This window comes from Triticum aestivum, chromosome 7A (assembly GCF_018294505.1).
Source record: "Triticum aestivum cultivar Chinese Spring chromosome 7A, IWGSC CS RefSeq v2.1, whole genome shotgun sequence".
Lineage (NCBI taxonomy): Eukaryota > Viridiplantae > Streptophyta > Magnoliopsida > Poales > Poaceae > Triticum > Triticum aestivum.
The window spans coordinates 211577347-211600982 of NC_057812.1; the positions used below are offsets into that span (position 1 = coordinate 211577347).

A 23636-nucleotide genomic window follows, 5' to 3' on the forward strand; every position below is an offset into this window, starting at 1 on the left:
CATGTGTTTCATGCTAAACAAAATCGCTCCAATAACATTGGGTAATAAGCAGCTATGAGAAGCTCTACCCTAAAAAATATAAAAATATGAGAGGCTCCCCATAAGTCCAGAAATTCCGTACTCAGACACACATAAAGGCAACAGCATGACAGAACGCGCGACACAGATACACAAAGAGCGTACCCTCAATTTGAAATAGCAAGCTTACAGAAACAGTAAGGACGCCCAGGCCTAAAGCTTCTGGATTAATAATTCGTCAACTGTCGAAGTATGACCATGCTACGTGCTACTCCCTCCGTTCCAAAATAAATGACTCAACTTTATATTAACTTTAATACAAAGTTAGTACAAAGTTGAATCATCTATTTTGGAACGGAGGGAGTACATTGGAGAAAGCATGCAGCATATTGCTTGCTAATCCCACAATGCTATCATCTGGACTGTAGCTATAAAGGATAATCTTAGGTGTTTCTTTTAGGAGCAGACCTGACACGGATACTAGGCATACTACGCGAACTACCATTACATTTGTACACATTGTCAGAGGCAAGTAAGGCCTTCCAGCGGCGTTCAAGAGGCAAGCAACATGTCACCACCCAGTTCATCAATGGCTTTGTCGAGCTTGGACAGCATATCTAGGGAAAGCAGCAGTACTTAATCAATACAAGTGTGTGAAACGAGGTTCAGTTAACATAAATAAAAATACATGGAATAGGTTTTCAAATTGGCATGTGTCAGTAACAGCCTAAGAAAGGCAGTTATTTATCAAGCATACTAATGTGCAAGAATATTCCCATGGGAAGGAGAGAAAACATACCATGAAAAGAGTCATCCCCCACATATGTCTACAGCAGTAAAAGTAAAACAGAGCATGTTAGGACATACAAGTTGGTTTGGAGGCTTTAAGAACCAAGGCAGAACAATTTTGACAAGCAACATACCTCTATCCCTGCCAAAATATCACGTGTTACGTCACTAACATCAATCTCTTTACCAGCACCCTTTCCTTTATCAGCAACCGAATTTCCACCGGCAGCTGCAGTAGCAACAAGCATTGCTGACAAGTCAGAAAAAGATGGAATGAAACCATCACAAAAAAAAGTAGCAATGTAATAAAATTATCTGTACCATCAAGCCGAGTGTCCAGTATGTAGGCCTGCAAAATTTGCAAATATTAAGAAAATTTCCTTGGAGACCACTTGTGGGATTTACAAATAACCAAGCATTACCTTTTCAGGAGCATGATCAGTTATAGTTGCTGGAAAGGGTCCTCCATCTGTGTTACATGTGTGAACAGTCATTGATAATGGACCAGCAAAATTCAAAATGAAGATATTTGTGGTTTCAATGTCAATTTATCCTATCATGATTTGCCGACCTCTCTCAATTTTAACTGAACCAGAGTAACCCTCAGGGAAACCAGAGTAACCCTCAGGGAAGCCAGAGTAACCCTCAGGAAAACCAGAGCAGATGCTATTGATATTTGTAGCAATGGGAGATTGAAGAACAGGCTGATCTGGTTCCATGTGGTAGCCAACAGCAGGTGCATCTGTCCTGTGATCAGAAGTTGGCTCCTCAAAGCTTACCGCTTCATCAGGCCTAGGCATAGAATATGATGTTAGCAAAGGAAGTATTCCCGCAAGCTACAGACGTGATCATTTTCTTTACTTATTACCTGTATTGAAGTCCATTAGAAGGAATATATTCAGATGATGATGAATCTTCATGCTCACACATATAGTCGCTTCCAGATGGCATGATGTCCATGGTGTTGCTTGAGAGTTCCTTTAAAGTCCATCAAACAAATGCATTTCGTGTTTGAGAGAACATAATACTTTACAAAGTGAAAGGAAAATCATGCCTAATACAGTAATACTTATTTTTACTTGCTCTATCACTCTTGAGAAAATCTAAGCTAACACAGTAGTAAATATTATTACTTGACTCCCATGTAAGCAAACTTGCACCAATGCATTCTAAATTGGGCAGAGATAGTAACTAGCACCACTGCTATGGCATAAGTAAAGTACCACACAACAAAGTGATCAACAAAAATAAGCGAAATTCAGTAACACGTAGTCAGTATGTGAAAATCTGAAAAGCATCCTAAATAGTCTTATCCAGTCCATTATGGTACTCCTGTTCACACATTAAAGCAGGCAAGCAGGGAGGCGCTGTATACCATCGATAAAGAAATAAATAAAATCCTTCAAGAAAAGTGCAAATTAAATAGTACTTCAGAAATGGTCGTGAGCATTTTCAAGGTTGTTGATCAACCTCTACTAGTATTTTATTTATTGTGAATCTAAAACTGCTTCAGATTATTTTTTATGTACAAGATAAAACATGTTTATCTTATCCAGTAAGTTCACATGCAAAATAAGCACATAAAATGAAAAGGTGTCACAACAGTACTACAGTATTAGCAAGCCACTGGATACAGAGACAGAAATCATAAAACACAAGAGAGCATTCCAATGAACACAAATACAAGAAAGAAGTTTGTATGCATGGCATGCGGAATTGTCTCCAGAGACATACATAACTGTGCTGAGCCACATATGAACAGCATCTGAAGATAAGAGAAGGATAGGAAATTGCACCTTCACACTATTCAAGAATGATTCTGCATCACTGAGGCGAGCGAAACGTACAGCAAACTTCTGGACCTGCAGAGAAATCGGTGGTATATAAATTTTGCCAATAGAAATGTGTTCTAAGTAATTTTGCGTGTAGAAGCATCCATGTGAGCAATTTGCAACAAAGAAATTCCTTTTCATTCAACTAATCAGTCATCAGAATCACATTTAGCGATGCAAGGAAACATGCCTGTTTGGACCTATCACAAAAGCTCACGAACACCACCCTGCTCCCTCTAACTGGGCACTCTGTCACGCATGCAACCTGTGGCCATGAGAAGTTGAGGATAGACACATAGTGCTCCTCCTGTGCCATGAAAATAGACCTCAGCGTTGAGTTGTTCGGACAGAAAAGAGAATGTATGACGAAACAGAAATGAACATTGCGTTCAAGTTCGCAGCGTATCCTCATTTCTCCAACCTCCATAACTTCTATCAAATAATATTAGATCAAGAGTTGTAAAAAAAAATAGCAGTGGGAGAATTTGTGGGCAGATGAGCAGTACTTAGGTATGAACACAATACGTCAATACCACATGCAACCATGAAATTGTTCAGCCGACACAATTCAGTTCAAACTTTCAACTTAAGGAATTTCCAGGGTTGCCCCTTATATACATTATTAGGGGCCATAATGCAATGAATACCAATCTTGCTCTGACCAAAGTCCATAAATGATTCAAGGTATTATGTGTTTTCCTCCACATGTAGCAGTTCGGTGACATGAAAGTGAGAACTACTGGGTAACACCCATGCAGAGAGTTCTTCCACCTTTGTGAGCATTCATTGTTGGCCTTCCACTCGCATCACCTTTCTAGCATTGTGGAGTAATTCATTATTTCCAAATAGAACTATAAGATGCAGCACATTTGTAGGTTTCCGTGCAGAACCAAAAGGTCCTAAACTAAAATAGTAAAACTGATGCACAACGAATATAATTGCGCATAATACAACGATCGATGCAATTATACGAAAATATGACGAAAAACTATACTACATGAAAAGATGCAGCATCATGGTTGGCTACGACAAAATAAACAAATGTGAACAGCAATAATTGAGGAAAACGACATTAAATCGAACAAAATACAACACAGCATAATCTCACAAACACTGAATTAATTGTTTGGGTAACCTTTGGGGCATCAATCAGTTCTACATGCGTATTTTATTTCAAACGTGAGGAAAATCAACTGAGAGCCAGAGGTGGTTAACTGGCTATGATCCTGTCTAGCAATGTTGTCACAGTCAAAGTGCTAGCCAACAAACAACCATGATTAATAGTATTATTTACGCTCCAACACAATGCACAGACACACAGTCCATATCGCAAACTCTTGAAACGAATCAATATCAGAGCACCAACACATGGAAGAGCAATGCTGGGTGCCTGGGTCACCAACCGCTCGATCTAATGCAACAATCTTAGAGCTGCCAAATTACACATGTGCACAGGTCGACCCATGCGTGCGCTCGGAACCAGCATCCTCTGAGTTTTAGAACCAAACCAATTAAGAGCAGAAAGTTCTGGAACCAACTAATTCAGCAGAAATGGGTCGGCGCACGGAAAAAACCTTAACCCCAGCAGTAACAAGCATTTTTCGAATGCGATCATCAAACATGCTTAGCTAGAGGGCAAGCAAACAAACATGTAGCAACGCATTCGAAAATGAAAGAGGAGGGGGGAAGGGGGTCGGCGCGGTACGGACGTAGACGACGTCGCCGATGGAGACGGTGAGGACGCGGGCGGCGAAGGAGTGGGTGGGGCGAGAGATGCAGAGGGCGGCGGGGGAGGCGGCCAGGAGCCAGGTGCCCTGGTGGAGTTGCTTGCCGCGGGATATGTAGCGGAGGCCGGGGGGCGGCGGCGTCGAGGGGGCGCGCCGCGGCTTCGCGAAGTAGCGCGCGAACTCCACCTCCCACCTCTGCCTCCGCCGCTTGCCCCCCGCAGCCTCCTCCGCGCGCGACGTGAGCCGCTCCCTGCTCCTGCCGCCGGCGCCCGCCATGGCGACGACGATGACGCCGAGAATGCGGTACGGAGCGTTCGCCGTTTTGGGGGCGTTGGGGTTTTGAGAGCGGAATTCGGTGTTGAATGGTGAAGGTGGATGTAGCAATTCGCTTGCGTTCTCAGCAGGTGTTTTTTACAAGAGTCCTGAACCAAATGAAAATTGCACAATGTGCTAAAATGGATATGAACATAGGGTTGGAACTGGTTTTTAGAGAAATTTTTGGCCTTTTTAAGAAAACAAGTATGTTTGTATCCAAATCATGGAATAATACAAAGTCCTTCAGCACGCTAGTACAGATTCTGACATGGCAGGTTCTCTAGAAACTGAAAAAGATGTTGGACTTATCAACATTTACCAGTTGCCCCAAAGCGGCACAGTAAGAATCCACAACTGATTTCAAAGACTTGGCATCGTAAAAATTAGCTGGCATGAGGATAACGAGTCCTTAGAAGAGTGAAGATTGGTGATAGCAGGGACATCTTTGCAAACATTCGCTCTAGAAATATTTTCATTCTCGTCAGCATGCGTAAGAAAGTAGTCCGACCCTCCGTGCATAACAAATATAAATAAGGAAATAAAGGATTTCCATGCATTAAACCTTTTGTAGGTTTGAAATCCTCACTTTGTTGCATGTTAAATCGGACTTGGTATTTAACTGTGGATACACATTACATAGTAAAAATTGACTCAATTCTTCTGGAAGCCAAGTTTCAACATAATCCCCTTTAAGAAAGACCACTCAACCATATCAACAATGCATACCAAGTTTGATAGTATACAAACCCTCCTTGCCTTCTCTCTTGTTTTTAATTGTATGAAAGCACTCATAAGCCAGTAAAGCATTGTTTGTAATTATTCTTCCAGTCACAAAGCACTTTGAGTTGGACTAATATTCTCTAGCAGAAAAACCCTTCAAACGAGTATCCACTTTTTTTGCAACAATCTTGTCGGCGTTCTGGGAACGGGGGTCCCCAAACTTGCCTGCATGCGGCCTGCGGCGTGGCTCAAAGGGGGCCCGGCACGGCCCATCTTCACCAACACAAGACTCAAGACCCTCGTGAGGGGCCAAGCCTCGCGGGGCGGACGACGTGGAGCTTCCTCAGGCGCGGCCTCGTCAGGCTGGCTCACGAGGAGGCGGAGAAATCAAGGCGGGGTACCTCGCGAGGTGCCCGTGACGCAAGCCATGACGACTCAGGGCGCCAGGCGGGTGCCAGCCCGCGCAGCGTCCTCCTTTCCTCTTTGGTGCAAAGGGAGCAAGCGCAGCCGCGGAGTACCGAGGCATCAGGCAAAGATTGCCATTTCGGTGCAACAAGACCAAGACCAGGAGGACTACGAGACGGAGGTCACCGTGGAGCCCAAGACGGCGTCATCACCAGAGCTTTGCGCAAGTGAAGACTACTTTTGTCAGGATAGCTGACACTTGTTGTCCCCCTTCAAATTAGCCCGCCATTGTTGGCTCCCTTCCCGCTCAATATTTGGGAAGAGGACCAGGGCCTTTATAAATAGGACCAGCCGCCCACAGAGCAAGGGGATGGAAAAAAGGAAGGGAAGGCTCGATAGAGAGGTTGGAAGCATAGAGAGAGAGAGAGAAAGGTGACTAAACTCCTCCCAGCAGTTCATCGCCCCAGCCAAGAGCAGACCCTCGCGAGGCTGTTCTCCCTTGTATTGTTCATCATCATCAGCCCCAAGAGGCAATCCACCCACCACACACTGGAGTAGGGTATTACACCACAACGGTGGCCTGAACCAGTATAAACCTTGTGTCTCTTGTGCAGTTCTTTCAGTAGTCTAGATCCTTGCGAGACGGAGAGGTAGAAGACGTAATCTTCGCGCGCACCCCAGAGTTCGAACCTTAAGGGTCTGCCGAAACCCGAAATTCGACATTTGGCGCGCCGGGTAGGGGTGCGCCGGAATTCGTCTTCCACCGCTCCGTTCTCCTCCGACCATCACGCTCATGTCTGACGCTCGACGAGCCCGCGCGGAGCGCCGGGCCGCCCCCGAGCTCGTCCGCGCCGCAGGGGGCTCTCCTGCGCCGTCCCATCGCGCTACACCAACACCCCCGGTCGTGGCGGCCCTCCTGGGCGGCTCGCAGGCGCCGCCCACAAGTCACCACGTCAAGCCGTTCGTCCGCCGGGTCAGCGCCACTTCCACGCGGCAGGGGGCTCCCCTGGATCGGGCGGCGCCCGAGACCGGCCTGACCTTCAGCTCGGAGGACCACCCCTCCAACTCGGCCTGCTCGGGCGCGCTCCCCATGCTGTGCACCCCCACCATCTGCCAGGTGGCCGTCACCAGAACCCTCGTTGACGGCGGCGCGGGTCTCAGCGTGCTCTCGGTCGAGGCCTTCAACCTCCTCCACATACCCCTGGAATGGCTGCAACCCAACCGGCCCTTCTCGGGCGTTGGGGGCAAGTCGTCCAGTTCCTTAGGGCAGATCCGGCTCCCAGTGACCTTCGGCACCTACGACAACTTCCGCACGGAGCTGGTTGACTTCGACATCGCCCCCATCGGCCTCCCCTACAACGCCATCCTCGGCTACCCGGCGCTGGCCCAATTCATGGCCGCGACGCACCCGGCGTACAACCTCATGAAGATGCCCGGGAGCAGCGGTGTCCTCACTGTGCACGGAGACACCGGGGACGCGCTACGGGCGCTCAAGCTCGCCTTCAAGACGGCGGCGTTGGCACAGCTCGCCGACTTGGAGACCCTCGGGCCCAAGGGGGCTGCACCCGCCAAGAAGAAGCAGTTGTTCACCCAAGACAAGGCAGAAACCAAGCAGATACCCGTCGATGAGGACGGATCCACCGACGCCACTTTCACCATAGGCGCCCACCTCAAACCCAAGCAGGAGGAGGCCCTGGTCGGGTTCCTGCGCGCAAACAAGAAGGTATTTGCTTGGGAGCCGGACCAGTTGGCAGGGATCCCCAGGAGTGTAATCGAGCATCACCTCAACGTGTGCCCCAATGTGCGCCCTATGAAACAAAAGGCCAGGGGGCAGTCCACAGAAAAGCAGGCCTTCGTCGTCCAAGAGACCCGCAAATTAGAAGCCGCTGGGGTCATCCGCGAGGTCCGATACCCAGATTGGTTGGCCAACCCTGTCGTTGTGCCAAAGAAGGGAAGGAAGGAGCGTATGTGTGTCGACTTCACCAACCTCAACAAAGCATGCCTGCAAGATCCGTTCCCGCTCCCCCGCATCGACCAGATCGTCGATTCCACTGCGGAATACGACCTGTTATGCTTCCTGGATGCCTTCTCCGGGTATCACCAGATCAAGATGGCGGTAGAAGACGTCGAGAAGACAGCCTTCCTAACCCCGTGTGGGGTATACTGCTACACGTGCATGCCATTCGGGCTGCGTAACGCAGGGGCGACCTTTCAGCGGCTGATGCACATCACCTTGGGCCCGCATCTCGGGAAGAATGTTGAAGCTTACGTCGATGACATTGTGGTAAAGTCTCGGGAGGCCGGGACCTTGATACAGGACTTGGAGGAAACCTTCGCGAGCCTCAACGCAGTGAACCTACGGCTCAACCCAGAGAAGTGTGTGTTCGGAGTCCCCTCGGGCAAGCTCTTGGGTTTCCTCGTGTCCCACCGAGGCATCGAGGCTAACCCAGAGAAGGTCAAGGCGGTGGAAGACATGAGCCCGCCAAAGACTCTCAGAGAAATGCAGAAGCTCACGGGGCGCGTGACCGCGCTAGGGCGCTTCATCTCCAAGTTGGGAGAATGAGCCCTGCCCTTCTTCCAGCTAATGAAGAAAAAGGGGCCCTTCGAGTGGACTGAAGAGGCCGACAAGGCGTTCCAGGATCTCAAGAGATACCTGACCAGCCCACCGGTCATGGTGGCTCCGCGCCCTCAGGAGCCCCTGGTGCTTTACCTCGCCGCCACTCCCTACTCCGTCAGCGCAGCCTTGGTGGCAGTCAGAGAGGAGCGCCGAATCAAAACCATGGCAGCAGCCCGGGACAAGGCAGAGCAGAGACAAGGAAGGCCAACAGAAACCGCCACTGCGGCTGAGGAGGATCAGCCGCCGCAGAGGGGCGCACCAGAGGCGGAAGAGGCCCCTCTTCCAGATGGCCAGTCTCAGGAGGCCTCATTGCCTCAAGAGGCGCCACGGTCTCCGGAAGGAGCCACCAGCACTGACGCACTCCGCCTCATTGAGCATCCAGTGTACTTCGTCAGCACAGTGCTGCGGGATGCATGAGCACGGTACCCCATGCCTCAGAAACTCCTCTTCGCGCTACTGGTGGCTTCGCGCAAGCTGCGGCACTATTTTCAGGGTCACCCCATCAAGGTCGTCTCGTCATACCCCCTGGAGAGAGTGCTCAGGAGCCCTAATTTAGCTGGAAGGGTCACTGAGTGGAACATAGATCTACAAGCGTTTCAGCTCGAATTCAGCATGACCAGGGTCATCAAGGGGGCAGCGTTGGCGGATTTTGTGGCAGAGTGGACGGAGGTGCCAGGCCTCAAGGCCGACGAGGATCGGTCCCTATCCTCGGGAAGCGAGGCGCCAGAAGGCTGGGTCATGTACTTCGATGGGGCGTTCTCCAGGCATGGCGCTGGAGCTGGGGCGGTGCTTATATCGCCCACACAGGACAAGCTCTATTACGCCGTGCAACTCTGCTTCCAGCAAGGCGAAAAGGTCTCCAACAACATAGCGGAGTATGAAGGTTTAATAGCGGGCTTGAAGGCTGCGGCCGCCCTGGGAGTGAAATGCCTCACCATCAAGGGCGATTCGCAGCTCCTTGTCAATTTCTCCAACAAGGTGTACGACCCGAAGGATGAGCACATGGAAGCCTATCTTGCGGAAGTCCGCAGGATGGAGAAGCAATTCTGGGGGTTGGAGTTGCAGCATGTGCCCCGTGGCACCAATCAGGAGGCCGACGACATCGCCAAACGTGCGTCCAGACGGTTACCCCAGGAGCCTGGCGTTTTCGAGGAGCGGCTCTTCAAGCCCTCAGCTCTGCCGTCGTTATCAAACACGGCTCAGCCCTGGGAGGAGCTCCCCCAACCACCTGTCTTGGGAGCTCCGACCTGTGGCCCGGCCTCAGGGGCGCGCCTACTCCTGACGATGGAGCCTCAGGAGGGATGTTGGATCACGGAGCTCCGGAGCTACTTAACGCAAGGGACCTTGCCGGAGAAGGAGGAGGAAGCGGAGCGAGTGGCACGCCAGGCCACGGCATACTGCATCAAAGACAGAGAGCTCTACCAGAAGCGACCAAACGGTGTATCCCTGCGCTGCATCTCCAGGGAGCAAGGGAAGGAACTACTGGAAGATATACACTGCGGGGACTGCGGACATCATTCATCATCACGGATCCTCGTCGGCAAGGCGTTCCGCAGTGGGTTTTATTGGCCCACCGCGCTCAACGACGCCGTGGAACTAGTGAAAGCTTGTGAAGCCTGCCAGTTCCACGCCAAGCAGATCCACCAGCCAACAGGAGGTTTGCAGACTATCCCTCTTTCGTGGCCATTCGCAGCCTGGGGGCTGGACATCTTGGGCCCGTTTCCTCGGGCGCCAGGGGGCTACCGCTACCTCTACGTCGTCGTGGATAAATTCACCAAGTGGGCTGAAGTAGAGGCTGTCTGCACCATTCCCGCGGGTTCCGTGATCAAGTTCATCAAGGGCATCGTGAGCCGGTTCGGGGTGCTGAATCGCATCATCACGGACAACGGTTCGCAGTTCACCAGTAACCTCTTCAAAACATACTGTGCTAACCTTGGAACGCAGATATGCTACGCCTCAGTGGCGCAACCCCGAAGCAATGGCCAGGCCGAGCGAGCCAACGCGGAGGTCCTGAGGGGCCTCAAGACCAGGACGTTCAAGAAGAAGCTGGAGGCCTGTGGCAGAGGTTGGTACGACGAGCTTCAGTCCGTGCTATGGTCCATCCGCACCACCGCGACCAAACCGACTGGAGAGACCCCGTTCTTCCTGGTCTACGGAGCGGAAGCGGTCCTCCCTCACGAGGTCAGACGTCGCTCCGCGATGGTCCTGTCGTTCGACGAGGCGCATCAGGACGCCATGCGGGGGATGGACCTCGTGCTGGGGGAGGAACGTCGCCGAGAAGCCGCGCTGCGAGCGGCGAGGTACCAGCAAGCGCTGCGGCGATATCACTGCCGCAACATCCGTCACAGGACTCCCGAGGTAGGAGACCTCATGCTCAGGCGGGTTCTCTCTAGGGAGGGACTGCACAAGCTCTCTCCCATGTGGGAGGGCCCGTTCAAGGTTGTTCATGTTTCCAGGCCTGGCTCCGCGCGCTTGGAGACTCAGGAGGGAGTGCCGGTCCAGAATGCATGGAACATCCAGCACCTCCGGAGGTTCTACCCTTGAAAAGGCCCAGAGCCTGTGAAGCAAGGCGAGTGCCTGTGAAGCTATCGTGTTTTGGAAAAGGCCCAGAGCCTGTGAAGCAAGGCGAGTGCCTGTGAAGCTATCGCGTTTTGGAAAAGGCCCAGAGACTGTGAAGAAGGCGAACGCCTATGAAGATCATCCTCTTTGGAAAAGGCCCAGAGCCTGTGAAGATCATCCTCTTTGGAAAAGGCCCAGAGCCTGTGAAGAAGGCGAACGCCTGTGAAGATCATCCTTTTTGGAAAAGGCCCGGAGCCTGTGAAGAAGGCGAATGCCTGTGAAGCTCGTTTCCCCTAAGAAGAAAGGCCCGGAGCCTGTGAAGAAGGCGAATGCCTGTGAAGCTCGTTTCCCCTAAGAAGAAAGGCCCGGAGCCTGTGAAGAAGGCCAACGCCTGTGAAGCTCGCCGCCCGTGACACTCTCACGTAATAATGAGTGGGGCTGTACACGCCCCGAAGTCTCAGGAGCGCCGGCCTCAGGCCCTGGGGCTCCCTCCCACGCCCAGTGGCAGCACTTAGCTCCGCGCTGGTGAGAAGATGTCGAAGACTAGATTAGGTGCCGGACGCGGCTTTTTCATTTGCTTTCCGCAGTTGGCTTGTTTGTTTGCATTTGAAGTTTTATTGAAGTTGTTGCCATCTTTGGCTTGCGATTCTTCGGCTTTTCACTCTCCTGCCTCGATTTCTTTTGCGCAAGGCCTCGCGAAGGGGGGGGGGGGCAGTTGAGCGCCCTCGCGAGCGTTCCTATCCTAGTCATTCAAAGAGTTCGCGACCTGGGCCCCTTACAGGAGCACCCCTCCAGCCCGTGACCCACGGGCACCGCGACACAAACAAAGGGCCTGGGTCGGTCGCCCCCCTCATGGCCGGGGTCGGGAACTATCCATGCTCGGGCACATAGCCAGAAGGAACGATAACGAAAGCAAAACGATGATTAATAGCGATAACCCGAACACACCCTCGCGAGGCTCCGCACTATTGTCTTTGTTACCCAGGAAAAAGGGAAAAGGAAGAACAAATCCGGCGCGGCTCGCCTCACACCGGCCCGCGGGGAAGGCCCGAGCTGCCTCTGGAGCTCAGGCGGACTCCCTCTCACGCTTCACCAGGGCGCGGCGGCATGCGGACACGTTGCCACACCCCAAGCAGACACGACGGCGTGGAGGCTGATCGCTGCAACCGCTAGAGGAGTCGCCGCCTGAAGAAGAACCGGAGAAGCTTGAGGAACCCCGAGCGCCGCCAGCCGGAGCTGGGTTCCCAGCCGCGGTCGTCACCCTCGGGGCAACACCCTGCGCGGCGACCATCTTCCCTGAACACCCTGACGTAGAGGGTGGCGTCGCCGTCGAACTTGAAATGTAGGGTGCACCGACGGCTCAGGCCACGCGCACGGGCAAACGTCTGCCAACCTCGGGCCAGGGACAGGCTCCCGGCCGCGGAGACCTCCAGGGAGACCCATGAGGCCCGGCTGCAGCAGCCGTCGGCCTGGAGCCAGAGGCCGCCCGGGGCGCCGGCCGGGAGCTCGCCGAGGAGGAAGCGGGAGCCGGGTGTTAGTCGGCTCCGCCGACCACACGACGAACTCCGGCAGCGCTTCAGCAACACGAACGTGCGGCCTGGGAGGACGCGCAGCCGGAGCGCACCCCCCGGCCGCAGCAATCCGCCCGTCGCCGTGCCGAAGATCGCCTCCACGGCCGCGGGGAGCCACCGTGGTGGCCACAGGATGCTTGCGAGGGTGCCCTCGGCCGCGCTTGGGTGGGGGAGAGGCGGGCTCAACCCGGCAAGCCTTCCCCTTCTCGACGGTCGGGAACCTCCTCGACGGGGCCATGAAGAAAAAGGAGAAGCAAGGGGGGATGAACTGAAAGGGCGCGCGCCGGCCCGTACTTATGGCTGGCGATGGTCAACCAACGGCCCCCACGATCGCAGGTAATTATGACCTGCTTTGCATGCAGGGACTTGTCCAATCCGTGCAGTTGCCGAGGCGCCATGGGGAAGTGGAGACGCCCACGTCCATTCAACCGCCACGCGGCGCCCAAGGCCGCAGGCTGTTAGGGCCCGCGGCGCTTCGCCCTTGCCCTTTCGCCTCTCAGCACGGCCAAGTCCGGACGCGCCTTGGGCCCGGGGGCTACTGTCGGCGTTCTGGGAACGGGGGTCCCCAGACTTGCCTGCCTGCGGCCTGCGGCGTGGCTCAAAGGGGGCCCGGCACGGCCCATCTTCACCAACACAAGACTCAAGACCCTCGCGAGGGGCCAAGCCTCATGGGGCGGACGACGTGGAGCTTCCTCAGGCGTGGCCTCGTCAGGCTGGCTCACGAGGAGGCGGAGAAATCAAGGCGGGGTACCTCGCGAGGTGCCCGTGACGCAAGCCATGACGACTCAGGGCGCCAGGCGGGTGCCAGCCCGCGCAGCGTCCTCCTTTCCTCTTTGGTGCAAAGGGAGCAAGCACAGCCGCGGAGTACCGAGGCATCAGGCAAAGGTTGCCATTTCGGTGCAACAAGACCAAGACCAGGAGGACTACGAGATGGAGGTCACCGTGGAGCCCAAGACGGCGTCATCACCAGAGCTTTGCGCAGGCGAAAACTACTTTTGTCAGGATAGCTGACACTTACTGTCCTCCTTCAAATTAGCCCGCCATTGTTGGCTCCCTTCCCGCTCAATATTTGGGAAGAGGACCAGGGCCTCTATAAATAGGACCAGCCGCCCACAGAGCAAGGGGTTGGAAAAAAGGAAGGGGAGGCTCGATAGAGAGGTTGGAAGCATATATATATATAGAGAGAGAGAGAGAAAGGTGACTGAACTCCTCCCAGCAGTTCATCGCCCCAGCCAAGAGCATACCCTCGCGAGGCTGTTCTCCCTTGTATTGTTCATCATCATCAGCCCCAAGAGGCAATACACCCACCACACACTGGAGTAGGGTATTACACCACAACGGTGGCCCGAACCAGTATAAACCTTGTGTCTCTTGTGCAGTTCTTTCAGTAGTCTAGATCCTTGCGAGACGGAGAGGTAGAAGACGTAATCTTCGCGCGCACCCCAGAGTTCGAACCTTAAGGGTCTGCCAGAACCCGAAATCCGACAAATCTTGTACACCACATTACACAGATACACATTACACAAATTGATCGGTTTAAATTGAGAAATCCCTGATGTATACCACCCAGAATATCACGACTGAAGTCCTTAATGACAGATATTTAGGTTTGCCAACCGATACGGGTTTGGACAAAATTGATTGTTTCCGGTATCTGATTGATCATATTATCATGAAAATCAGTGGTTGGAAGGAAAAATGTTATCTGTTGGAGCAAAGAAAATTCATTGACGTATACCCTTGAAGAAAACCTCAGATTCTAGTGGAAATCAGTATGCTACAAAAAACTAGTATATTACCAAAAAAGGCTATCGCCCCGCTTTATAAATAAAGCAAACCGCCAAGAACACACATACACGGACTAGTCCAGAACACACACATCCAAGTCACACAACAAGAAGTACCAAGTGAAGGAAATATGCCCTAGAGGCAATAATAAAGTTGTTATTTATAGTTCCTTATATCATGATAAATGTTTATTATTCATGCTAGAATTGTATTAACCGGAAACTTAGTACATGTGTGAATACATAGACAAACAGAGTGTCACTAATATTCCTATACTTGACTAGCTCGTTGAATCAAAGATGGTTAAGTTTCCTAGCCATAGACATGAGTTGTCATTTGATTAACGGGATCACATCATTAGAGAATGATGTGATTGACTTGACCCATTCCGTTAGCTTAGCACGATGACCGTTTAGTTTGTTGCTATTGCTTTCTCCATAACTTATACATGTTCATATGACTATGAGATCATGCAACTCTCGAATACCACAGGAACACTTTGTGTGCTACCAAACTTCACAACGTAACTGTGTGATTATAAAGGTGCTCTACAGGTGTCTCCTATGGTGTTTGTTGAGTTGGCATAGCTCGAGATTAGGATTTGTCACTCCGATTGTCGGAGAGGTATCTTTGGGCCCTCTCGGTAATGCACATCAATATAAGCCTTGCAAGCAATGTGACTAATGAGTTAGTTGTGGCATGATGCATTACGGAACGAGTAAAGAGACTTGCCGGTAACGAGATTGAACTAGGTATTGAGATACCGACCATCGAATCTCGGGCAAGTAACATACCGATGACAAAGGGAACAACGTATGTCTTTATGCGGTTTGACCGATAAAGATATTCGTAGAATATGTGGGAGCCAATATGAACATCCAGGTTCCGCTATTGGTTATTGACCGGAGACATGTCTCGATCATGTCTACATAGTTCTCGAACCCGTAGGGTCCGCACGCTTAACGTTCGGTGACGATCGGTATTATGAGTTTATGTGTTTTGATGAACTGAAGGTTGTTCGGAGTCCCGGATGTGATCACGGGCATGACGAGGAGTCTCGAAATGGTCGAGACATAAAGATCGATATATTAGAAGCTTATGTTTGGACATCGGAAAGGTTCCAAGTGAGTTCAGGCATAACCAGAGTACCGTGGGTTTACCGGAACCCCCCAAGGAGTATATGGGCCCTAATGGGCTTTAGTGGAGAGAGAGAGAGAGGCAGCCAGGGAAGGACGCGCGCCTCCTCCCCCTCTAGTCCGAATTGGACTAGGAAGGGGGGCGGCGCCCCCCTTTCCTTCCTCCCTCTCTCCCCCGTCCTTCTCTCCTAGTCCAACTAGGGAAGGGGGGAATCCTACTCCCGAAGGGTGTAGGACTCCTCCAGGGCGTGCCATAGAGGGCCGACCCTCCCCCCTCCTCCACTCCTTTATATATGGGGGAGGGGGCACCCCATAGACACACAAGTTGATCATTGATCTCTTAGCCGTGTGCGGTGCCCCCCCCCACCATAATCCATCTCGGTCATATCGTATCGGTGCTTAGGCGAAGCCCTATTCCGGTAGCATCATCATCACCGTCATTACGCCGTCGTGCTGACGAAACTCTCCCTCGACACTCTGCTGGATCGTGAGTTCATGGGACGTCACTGAGCCGAACGTGTGCAGATCGCGGAGGTGCCATACTTTCGGTATTAGGATCGGTCGATCATGAAGACGTACAACTACATCAACCGTGTTGTCATAACGCTTCCGCTTACAGTCTACGAGGGTACGTAGACAACACTCCCCTCTCTCGTTGCTATGCATCACCATGATCTTGCGTGTGCGTAGGAATTTTTTTGAAATTACTGCGTTCCCCAACACCAAGGTTCTGCTAAGCGCATAACTCAACAAGTCTAAAAACATAAAAAAAAGGAAGCCGAAGGGGACTGCGTGAAGGGGAGGGGATCACAAAATCCCTCCTCCAATCCAAACCCCTTTGGGGCCAAGAAACACTAGTACCAAACTAGGGTTAATTTCGTCTTTTGAGAGTGTATACGGTCTAAACTTTATTTGGCCATCTATAGTACCTACATGGTCATTCCATATGGGAAAGATGCATGCAAGTTGGCATGTGTGTCGCACATGATATGGTTATATATATCCCCTTGTGAAAATTTGGAAGTCCAAAATACTCGCCTATGTCTCTAATCAGAATTACATAGTTAAGGAAAGGTGAAGCAGTAGTGACTGACCGCAAGGGGCAAACAACCTTCGCATGCTTTTATGTCGGTGACCATGTTAGCGACGTGGATGGAACTGGACTATCATCAAGCTAGCATTATCCTTGTCAACAACAATGAGTTCTCGAACCTTCAATGGTAGGTACCATCTACTTGTCTTTGTCCTCCATCATGTGGAGGATATTGAGCCCAAAAATCTCTCTCAACATTCTTTTTTCTCGAATACACACGCGTGTACGTATCATATTATATAGAAAGGGGATGGGTATATAACCCTAGTCCACGGTTGATGTTACAACAAAACAAGAACATCAACCAACGCCACACCCTAAGCATATAGCTTACAAGTCCACTCTAGTTGCCTACAATGTATTACTCAAGTCTCGCCCACCAGTAGAGCTCTGTCATTATCCTGTCCCAGTCACCCTTGAGCTGTCCAGCTCCGTACCAAGCTGACACTTCGTTTGCAATCCTCTCGATGATAGCCTCAAACGAGGGGGAAACACCCTCGAAGACTATGGAATTCCTATGCTTCCATAATTCCTAGAGCGTTAGCATGGCGAAGGCCCGAAGCTCCTTTGGCTTGCTTGCAAACCAATCCGCTAGTCTGCCTTGCGTCGTCGGTGTCCACTCTGGTTTAGCAATGGTCGTGCATGGAGTCCACCAATTGGTCCTTGCAAAGCCACATGTCAACAATATGTGCTCCATGGTTTCTTCCTCCTGTGCGCAAAACGGGCAGGTGTCATGATGGGGGAGGCCCCTACGTGCAAGGCGATCCGAAGTCCAACACCAGTTTTTCATGGCAATCCACAAAAAGAATCGACATCGAAGGGGAGCTCTCGACTTCCACGTGAAGTCCGCGGTTGGCATCACATCTCTCCCTACGAACTTGGAGGCATATGCCGATCGAACTGACTATTTGCCATCCCTTTCCCAAGCCCATGACAACACACTGGCGTTCCATCCCTCAGCCGGATAGCTTGTAGTTGCTGCCACAGGTGCAAGTATGTTGTAGAGCCTTGAAATTTAGGTTAGGGCGCACATCGTTCACCCAAGGTCCTATCAACAACGCATCTTGGAGCCTCCTGCCTTTCCTTGCTCGTCGAGAGACTCCAGCATATATTAGTGGCGCTACATCTTCCACTCGCATTCCATCTATCCAACGGTCCTCCCAAAAGATGATGAGTGACCCGTCACCGACCGTAGCTCGAGTAACCACATGAAACAGTGCCCTAGATACCTTTGGCACACTGATCCTAAAGTCCTTCCATGGTATTTCCTCGTCCACTCGTTGTAGCCATGGCCAACCTTCTGACGAGGAATTTGAAAGGGAGTATCCATATAACTTCTATTTTATGATGAAAGTATCTATATAACTTACGTGTTTGCTACTTGTAAGTTGTATGAAAATGGCCAAGGTGTAGGTTTATATTCCTTGGTGAAGAAGGTTGAGGTAGTGCGGAGCTTTCAAAACGGAGGCGACAGCCGGCTGCGGCATCTTGACGATGATGAGCCAGGAACAAGTGGAAGATGGGGACATCGCCACCGGAGAAGAAGGGTATTGATGGGGAAAGGGTAAGAGAGATGGCAATGGAATTGTTGTAGCATGGTGGAAGGGGCAGCTTTGGCATGGCGAGTAGCGAGGTGCACGTGGAAGGTACCTAGCCAGGGTAGCTGGCCCGACATCAGAGGGCGACTCAAAGTGTAGAGGAAGACGACCGGAGGAAGGAAAAACGCACGGGGAAATCGACTTTATGCCAAACAAAAATTAGACGACATGACTTTGATGGTAACTTAACTTTCTTACACCTCCTATTTATTTACGAAACATTGGTACACACGTCAAATTTTGTACTTAGACTGTACCTCCAGTTTGATCCGTTGTGCCCTCCCAAATTAGTAAATACATTGAGCATCTCCGAAATAGCCTATGGGTCTCGGTCCCATTACACTCGGATTGGGAAAAAAAGGACTTGAAATATCAGAAGGAGTCAAAAAATTCTAAAACTTTTTTATTACAAATATGACTTAGTGTAATGCTCGTGCGAAAAGTTTTGTGAAAGAATGACTACCGTTGTATTCTGGACCCTAAAAAAAAATTGATACCATTCATATTTTTCGGACTTGCGATTTTGCTTCTTTTTTTCTGCCGAGGATACCACTACAGCCATTCATCTGTGAAACTAACTTATTACACGAGTAATACGTTAGGCCATCTCTGGTAAGAAAGGTTTCAGAAAGTTGACACTTTTTAAAAAAGAAATGTTTTCCAATTCAGGTGCATTGGTCCATGTTCCAAAGATCCGCACCGCTGAGCATGAGGTCGCTCGCTCGGTAAGTACAGTACGTACTACGAATCCCTTTTTATGAGATGACTATTAATCTATTTTTCAACCTATATACAACTAAAAAAATATACGTTCGCAATTCTCATGGAGAAATATGATCATCTACCACCTGGAGCAGATGCTCTATACATACGTGCGGCAATAATAACCAAAACAAAACGAGAAAGGCCTGTTCGGAGAACCTCCACTCCACAACTCCACCCCCGGAGTTATATGGAGTTGCAGTTGAAAACTACTCCTTCCGTTCCGAATTACTTGTCTTAGATTTGTCTAGATACGAAGGTATCTAGCACTAAAATGAGTCTAGATACGGACGTATCTAGCACTAAAATGAGTCTAGATACATCCGTATCTAGACAAATCCAAGACAAGTAATTTGGAACGGAGGGAGTACGAAGCAGCTCCAGGAGCTGTGGAGTTCCGAACAGGCCTAAAATCTGCACATCCAAGAACATCTTTCGGATTATCGGGAGGCACTGCACCTTTCACGATATTTCACAGACAAAAAAGACAACGAGCAGACGAAAGACGAACGAAATGTATACCACAATGTGCAGTTATAACGAAATGTAAACCACAATGTGCAGTTATACTTTTTAAGTCAACTCACAGAACTCACAGTCAACCATTTAGTCAACTCACAGGACTCACGTTCATATGGACACCGGATCACTAAACTCCTAAGATCCGCAGGACAACACTTTGTAACAGACTCAACCTTTTAGTTTGACAACTCTATGCAGACAACCTTCATCTTCATGGAACTGTATGATTTCTATAAACCAAAGAATACACTACCTGTTGCTGGCAGGCCCTCCTCTGCTGAGGCGGCCAATCCAGATGGAGCCGGGGACTGAAGCGGCGGTGGTTGTTGAAGCTGAAGTGGTGGCTGTTCAAGCGCTATAGCGGTCTCAGGTGACTTGGGACGGTCCGGAACGGGGGCGGCGACATGGATAGCGCCCATCTCGGGCATATCGGCAGAAATTACAGCGGGCATGGTAACATCCTCGCTGGAGGGACCAGCTGGATCAGCCGTCTTCTTTGCCCTCTTGGCCCTCTCGGCCTTCTTCGCCCCAGACTTCTTGGCCCGACGTTTCGGCTTTGGTGCTCCATCGGCAGTATCACCTTCGCCCAGCATGCTCTTCCTGTGTGCAGAGCAGAAATCCACACCCCACTTTGCGCTGGCGCTGCATCCTTCAAACTTGCAGCGTCTGCCACCACCATGCTTGATGCAGTTATCACTCCGCCCTTGTGCACTCTTTCCGCATCCTTCAAACTTGCACCGCCTCCCTCCACCGTGTCCAATGCAAAAATCTGTGTTCCCTTGAGCACCCTTTCCACATCCATCATGTTTGCACCTCTTGCCACCACCGTGCCTCACACAGCAGTCGGTGCGACCTTGACTGCTTCCACATGCAGCATTGCGGCATCCAGCGACGGAACAGCGCTTGCCTCCTCCATGAGCAATGCACATAGGAGTGCCTCCATGTGCTCCCTTGGTACAACCTTGAACCATACAGGCCTTTGAACCACCACTGTGGACCTTGCAATACACAGTATTTCCCTGGGATCGTTTGCTACATCCTTCGTACTTGCACATCACAACTTCGCCATCAGGATTAGGTATGACTGTGCTACCCATAGCATTTTCCATCACTCTAAATTGGCCATCTCCTTCGTACTTCATTGAACCTTCAGATTCAGCGAGTGGTATTGCACTGGAACCAGGATGGCCTCCACCATGGGTCATGCACAAAGCTACGCCATTTGGTGGGATCTGAGGGCAGCCAATCATCTGGCATTGTTGGCCTAAACGGTGGCTTTTGCAGAACGCTGTCTGGCCTTCAACAACTTCATTACAACCAAGTCTCTGGCAGCGGTTTCCAGCTGTTCAATAAGAAAAGAAAAAATGAGCCTGAGAAAGATTACACACGCTACAGAAATATAGATTTTCATCCTAGAATGAATTTCAATTAGCCAATTGTTTGTGCCAATGCATGCAGTCTGATCTTATCGAAACTGCCAAAATATATTGGTTTAGCACCAATAGATATATCTAAAACCCATTCCCGTACAATGAGAAGACATCAAGATAACTTTGAGCAAATAAAAATTTACGAAGAAATGGTGGAAGTTTCCAACATAATTGCAGAAAAAGACTACTCATATTTCTTTTCTTTTTTGAGAATAATGGACTCTGAAAAAAAAGGGCATGTTTGGACAAGTGTATAAAATTTGGAAACAATGTGTTTAGAAGAAAACGTACCAGGCGAAGAATTGTCTGCCATGAAGTTCTGTACAGAAAAAAAAACACAAACATCTCAGAAAATACTTTTTAGACTGGATAACATTATTGAGGAGACAGGGCAGCTTACATTTAACTGCATCATATTGGCACGCTCTGCGAAACTGCTTTGCTTCTCAGCATAAATACCTGACCAAGCACACCATGGTCAGTGAAAATATATAGCAGTTTACATAATCAGAAAGTTATGTCAAGGGTTGTGTAGTACCTTGGTTAAAAGAAGAAGGGTCCATGACATACACCTGCATGTAACATTTAATATGTTAGCACCAAGAAAAAGGTAATTTGTGAATATTAAATTATATGAAGACCATCAGGCATTACCCCTTGCTGAAAAGAATGACCATTCCCAATCATTGAGATTTGTTGCCCTGAAAGATATATGCATACATATTAAAGCAAACTGTCTGTTAAAAGCCATAAATTTCAGCTTCACTGCTGCGAGAAGGCTTGATAAATAGCATTTAGCTAACCTTTTATGCTGTGGGTTGTATTGCTACCCTGTAACACAGAAAAAACAGGTGGGCCAGACATCAGCTATACACTCCAGCTGTTCCTTGTTGTAATCAAGTACCGATATCTGTATTGGCTACAAGGAAGTCTCCAAGGGTTTGCAGCTCATTAAATCTACATAAAGTGAAATCCATTAGTTAGCGATACATATTGCATCACATTACAAACTACTCCCTCTGTAAACTTTTAGTGATCTAAAAGATAAAGTTTACAGAGGGAGTATCAAGTTTGAATTTACAAGTTAGCAAACCCCCTTTTAACATTTCTGGCAGGAACAAGTGGATGAAAATGTTGACACGAGTATATCATATATCAAGGAGAAAAACAATATAGTACTACAAAAAGTGAAAGCCTTAAAGACATAGACAGTACACATTACTCCCTCTGATCGCCAAAGAAGGGCATGGATAAAATCATCTGTTTTGCCCAAAAGAATGCGCCGGGAGGAAGTTTAGGGGTGGAGTGAAGAAAATGCTTAGGGGTTCTCTCTCCAAAAAACGCAGTGCAGTTAATTCCTTCCGCCCAAATCAAGGAGTTCTTTTTGCTATTGGCTGCATGCAGCGTGTAGTTAATTCCTTCCTCCAAATCAAGGAGTTCTTTTTGCTATTGGCTGCATGCAGCATGTAATCTATGAGATCAGGACACGAGCGTGGTGGAGGGAGATGAAGCGCTGTTGGCCATTGACTTGCCGCGTGCATGGTGAGTCGAGATTAGGGATAGAATTGGAAAGAAATCTCTGCCGATGGCCTTCCTTGGTCTAAGCACAAAGAAAGCACGCCCTTCTTTGGCGATCAGAGGTGTATCTTTTACTTTCATAGAGAAGTCAGCATTCAGCATTCTAGCATGTTTAAGGCTAAGCATGGACGGACAGACAGCACTGTACATCATAGATTATGAACCCCCAAAAAAATATCCTCGTCTAAAAGGACAAAAGAAGTTAAAGACCAAGGGTAGTTTAATCACATAGTTAAAATTGATAAGATTCCTTCAATAGTAGAAAACAGAACGGATAGATTATTATGGGGTAAGGACATAATAACCATAAAAGAAGGCATCTGTTTATTACCAAAAAAATAGACAAGTGTGCATCCGATCTTTATATCTTGCAGAATCTAATAAATCTTCCACAAAGATAATGAGTGATTAATCAAACCATCAACAGTGTACTTTGGCTGTTTGTGCTTTATATATAAAAAAGGTGGGGCAAGAGCCTGTTTCGAGGAACAGTGAGCCACGAATTGACATCAAGAACTCCCTCTTGAGATAAACAGGGGTTAGACCCACCCCTTCAATGTTAGGGAATTTTGGTTAAATTATGCCAAACCACCAGTATCCTAAAGGATTGAGCCAAACCACCACCATCCAAACAAGCTTAATCTTGCGGAAGGCAAGGAAACTAGATTCAGTAAGCCAGCAACAAAACGAGAACTGGTCCAGCTCCAACTCTAGAAGAATGTTCATGCGTTCAAAGCTAAATAAGCAAGCGAAAAAGCATCGCATATAACCCTAAATCGCACAATTGACTTTGATCACTGCAGTAATAATCAAAACCCTAGCTCTTACAGAAAAATAAATGGTTAGCTTCGGTGAACGTATGCAACATCTGATTCCAAAACATGGCAATCCCAAGATCATCAATCTATTAATATATTAGATGACGAATCTCAGGTTCTACAAAGCTCGATGTGTCGTGCGATAGCAGCGAAATCGTGCTCGCTCGGCCCTCCATCCATACCGGAGGCGGATCTAGATGGTGCGTAGCGGGATTCAACTAATCGGTGGATAAAAACAACTTCATACCTCAAAACCAATGCCCAAAGACTGCGGACGGGGCGGAGACAGCAGGGACCCGATGTTGCTGATGAGGAAGAACGGGAACGGCGATCGCGGCGACGCGTGAGAGGCGGGGGC

The 23636-nt window shown here is 49.6% G+C and overlaps 2 protein-coding genes across 4 annotated transcripts; both read right to left on the reverse strand.

The window, feature by feature from the left end:
- Window positions 1–101: 101 nt before the first annotated feature.
- LOC123152546 (protein POOR HOMOLOGOUS SYNAPSIS 1) lies at window positions 102–4731 on the reverse strand. 3 transcript variants are annotated; one of them, XM_044572071.1, is made up of 11 exons: window positions 4349–4731; window positions 2830–2946; window positions 2604–2669; window positions 1740–1785; window positions 1676–1703; window positions 1379–1599; window positions 1230–1276; window positions 1129–1156; window positions 942–1036; window positions 818–845; window positions 102–635 (listed from the first exon to the last, which is right to left on the reverse strand). In XM_044572071.1, exons 1-11 carry the CDS (start codon window positions 4640–4642, stop codon window positions 571–573), a joined length of 1035 nt encoding a protein of 344 aa, XP_044428006.1. In that variant the 5' UTR covers window positions 4643–4731; the 3' UTR covers window positions 102–570. The 3 variants fall into 3 exon arrangements, with proteins under 3 accessions (XP_044428006.1, XP_044428005.1, XP_044428007.1); XM_044572070.1 differs by having other exon boundaries at window positions 1676–1785; XM_044572072.1 differs by lacking the exon at window positions 2830–2946 and having other exon boundaries at window positions 1676–1785.
- A 14700-nt stretch (window positions 4732–19431) lies between these two features.
- On the reverse strand, window positions 19432–23574 carry LOC123150813 (uncharacterized; the record flags this gene model as incomplete). Its single annotated transcript, XM_044570636.1, is given in 7 exon segments — window positions 19432–20794; window positions 21174–21201; window positions 21283–21341; window positions 21421–21454; window positions 21537–21583; window positions 21686–21839; window positions 23526–23574. Coding segments are annotated over 6 exon segments (1341 nt in total). The 3' UTR covers window positions 19432–19682.
- Window positions 23575–23636: the final 62 nt, after the last annotated feature.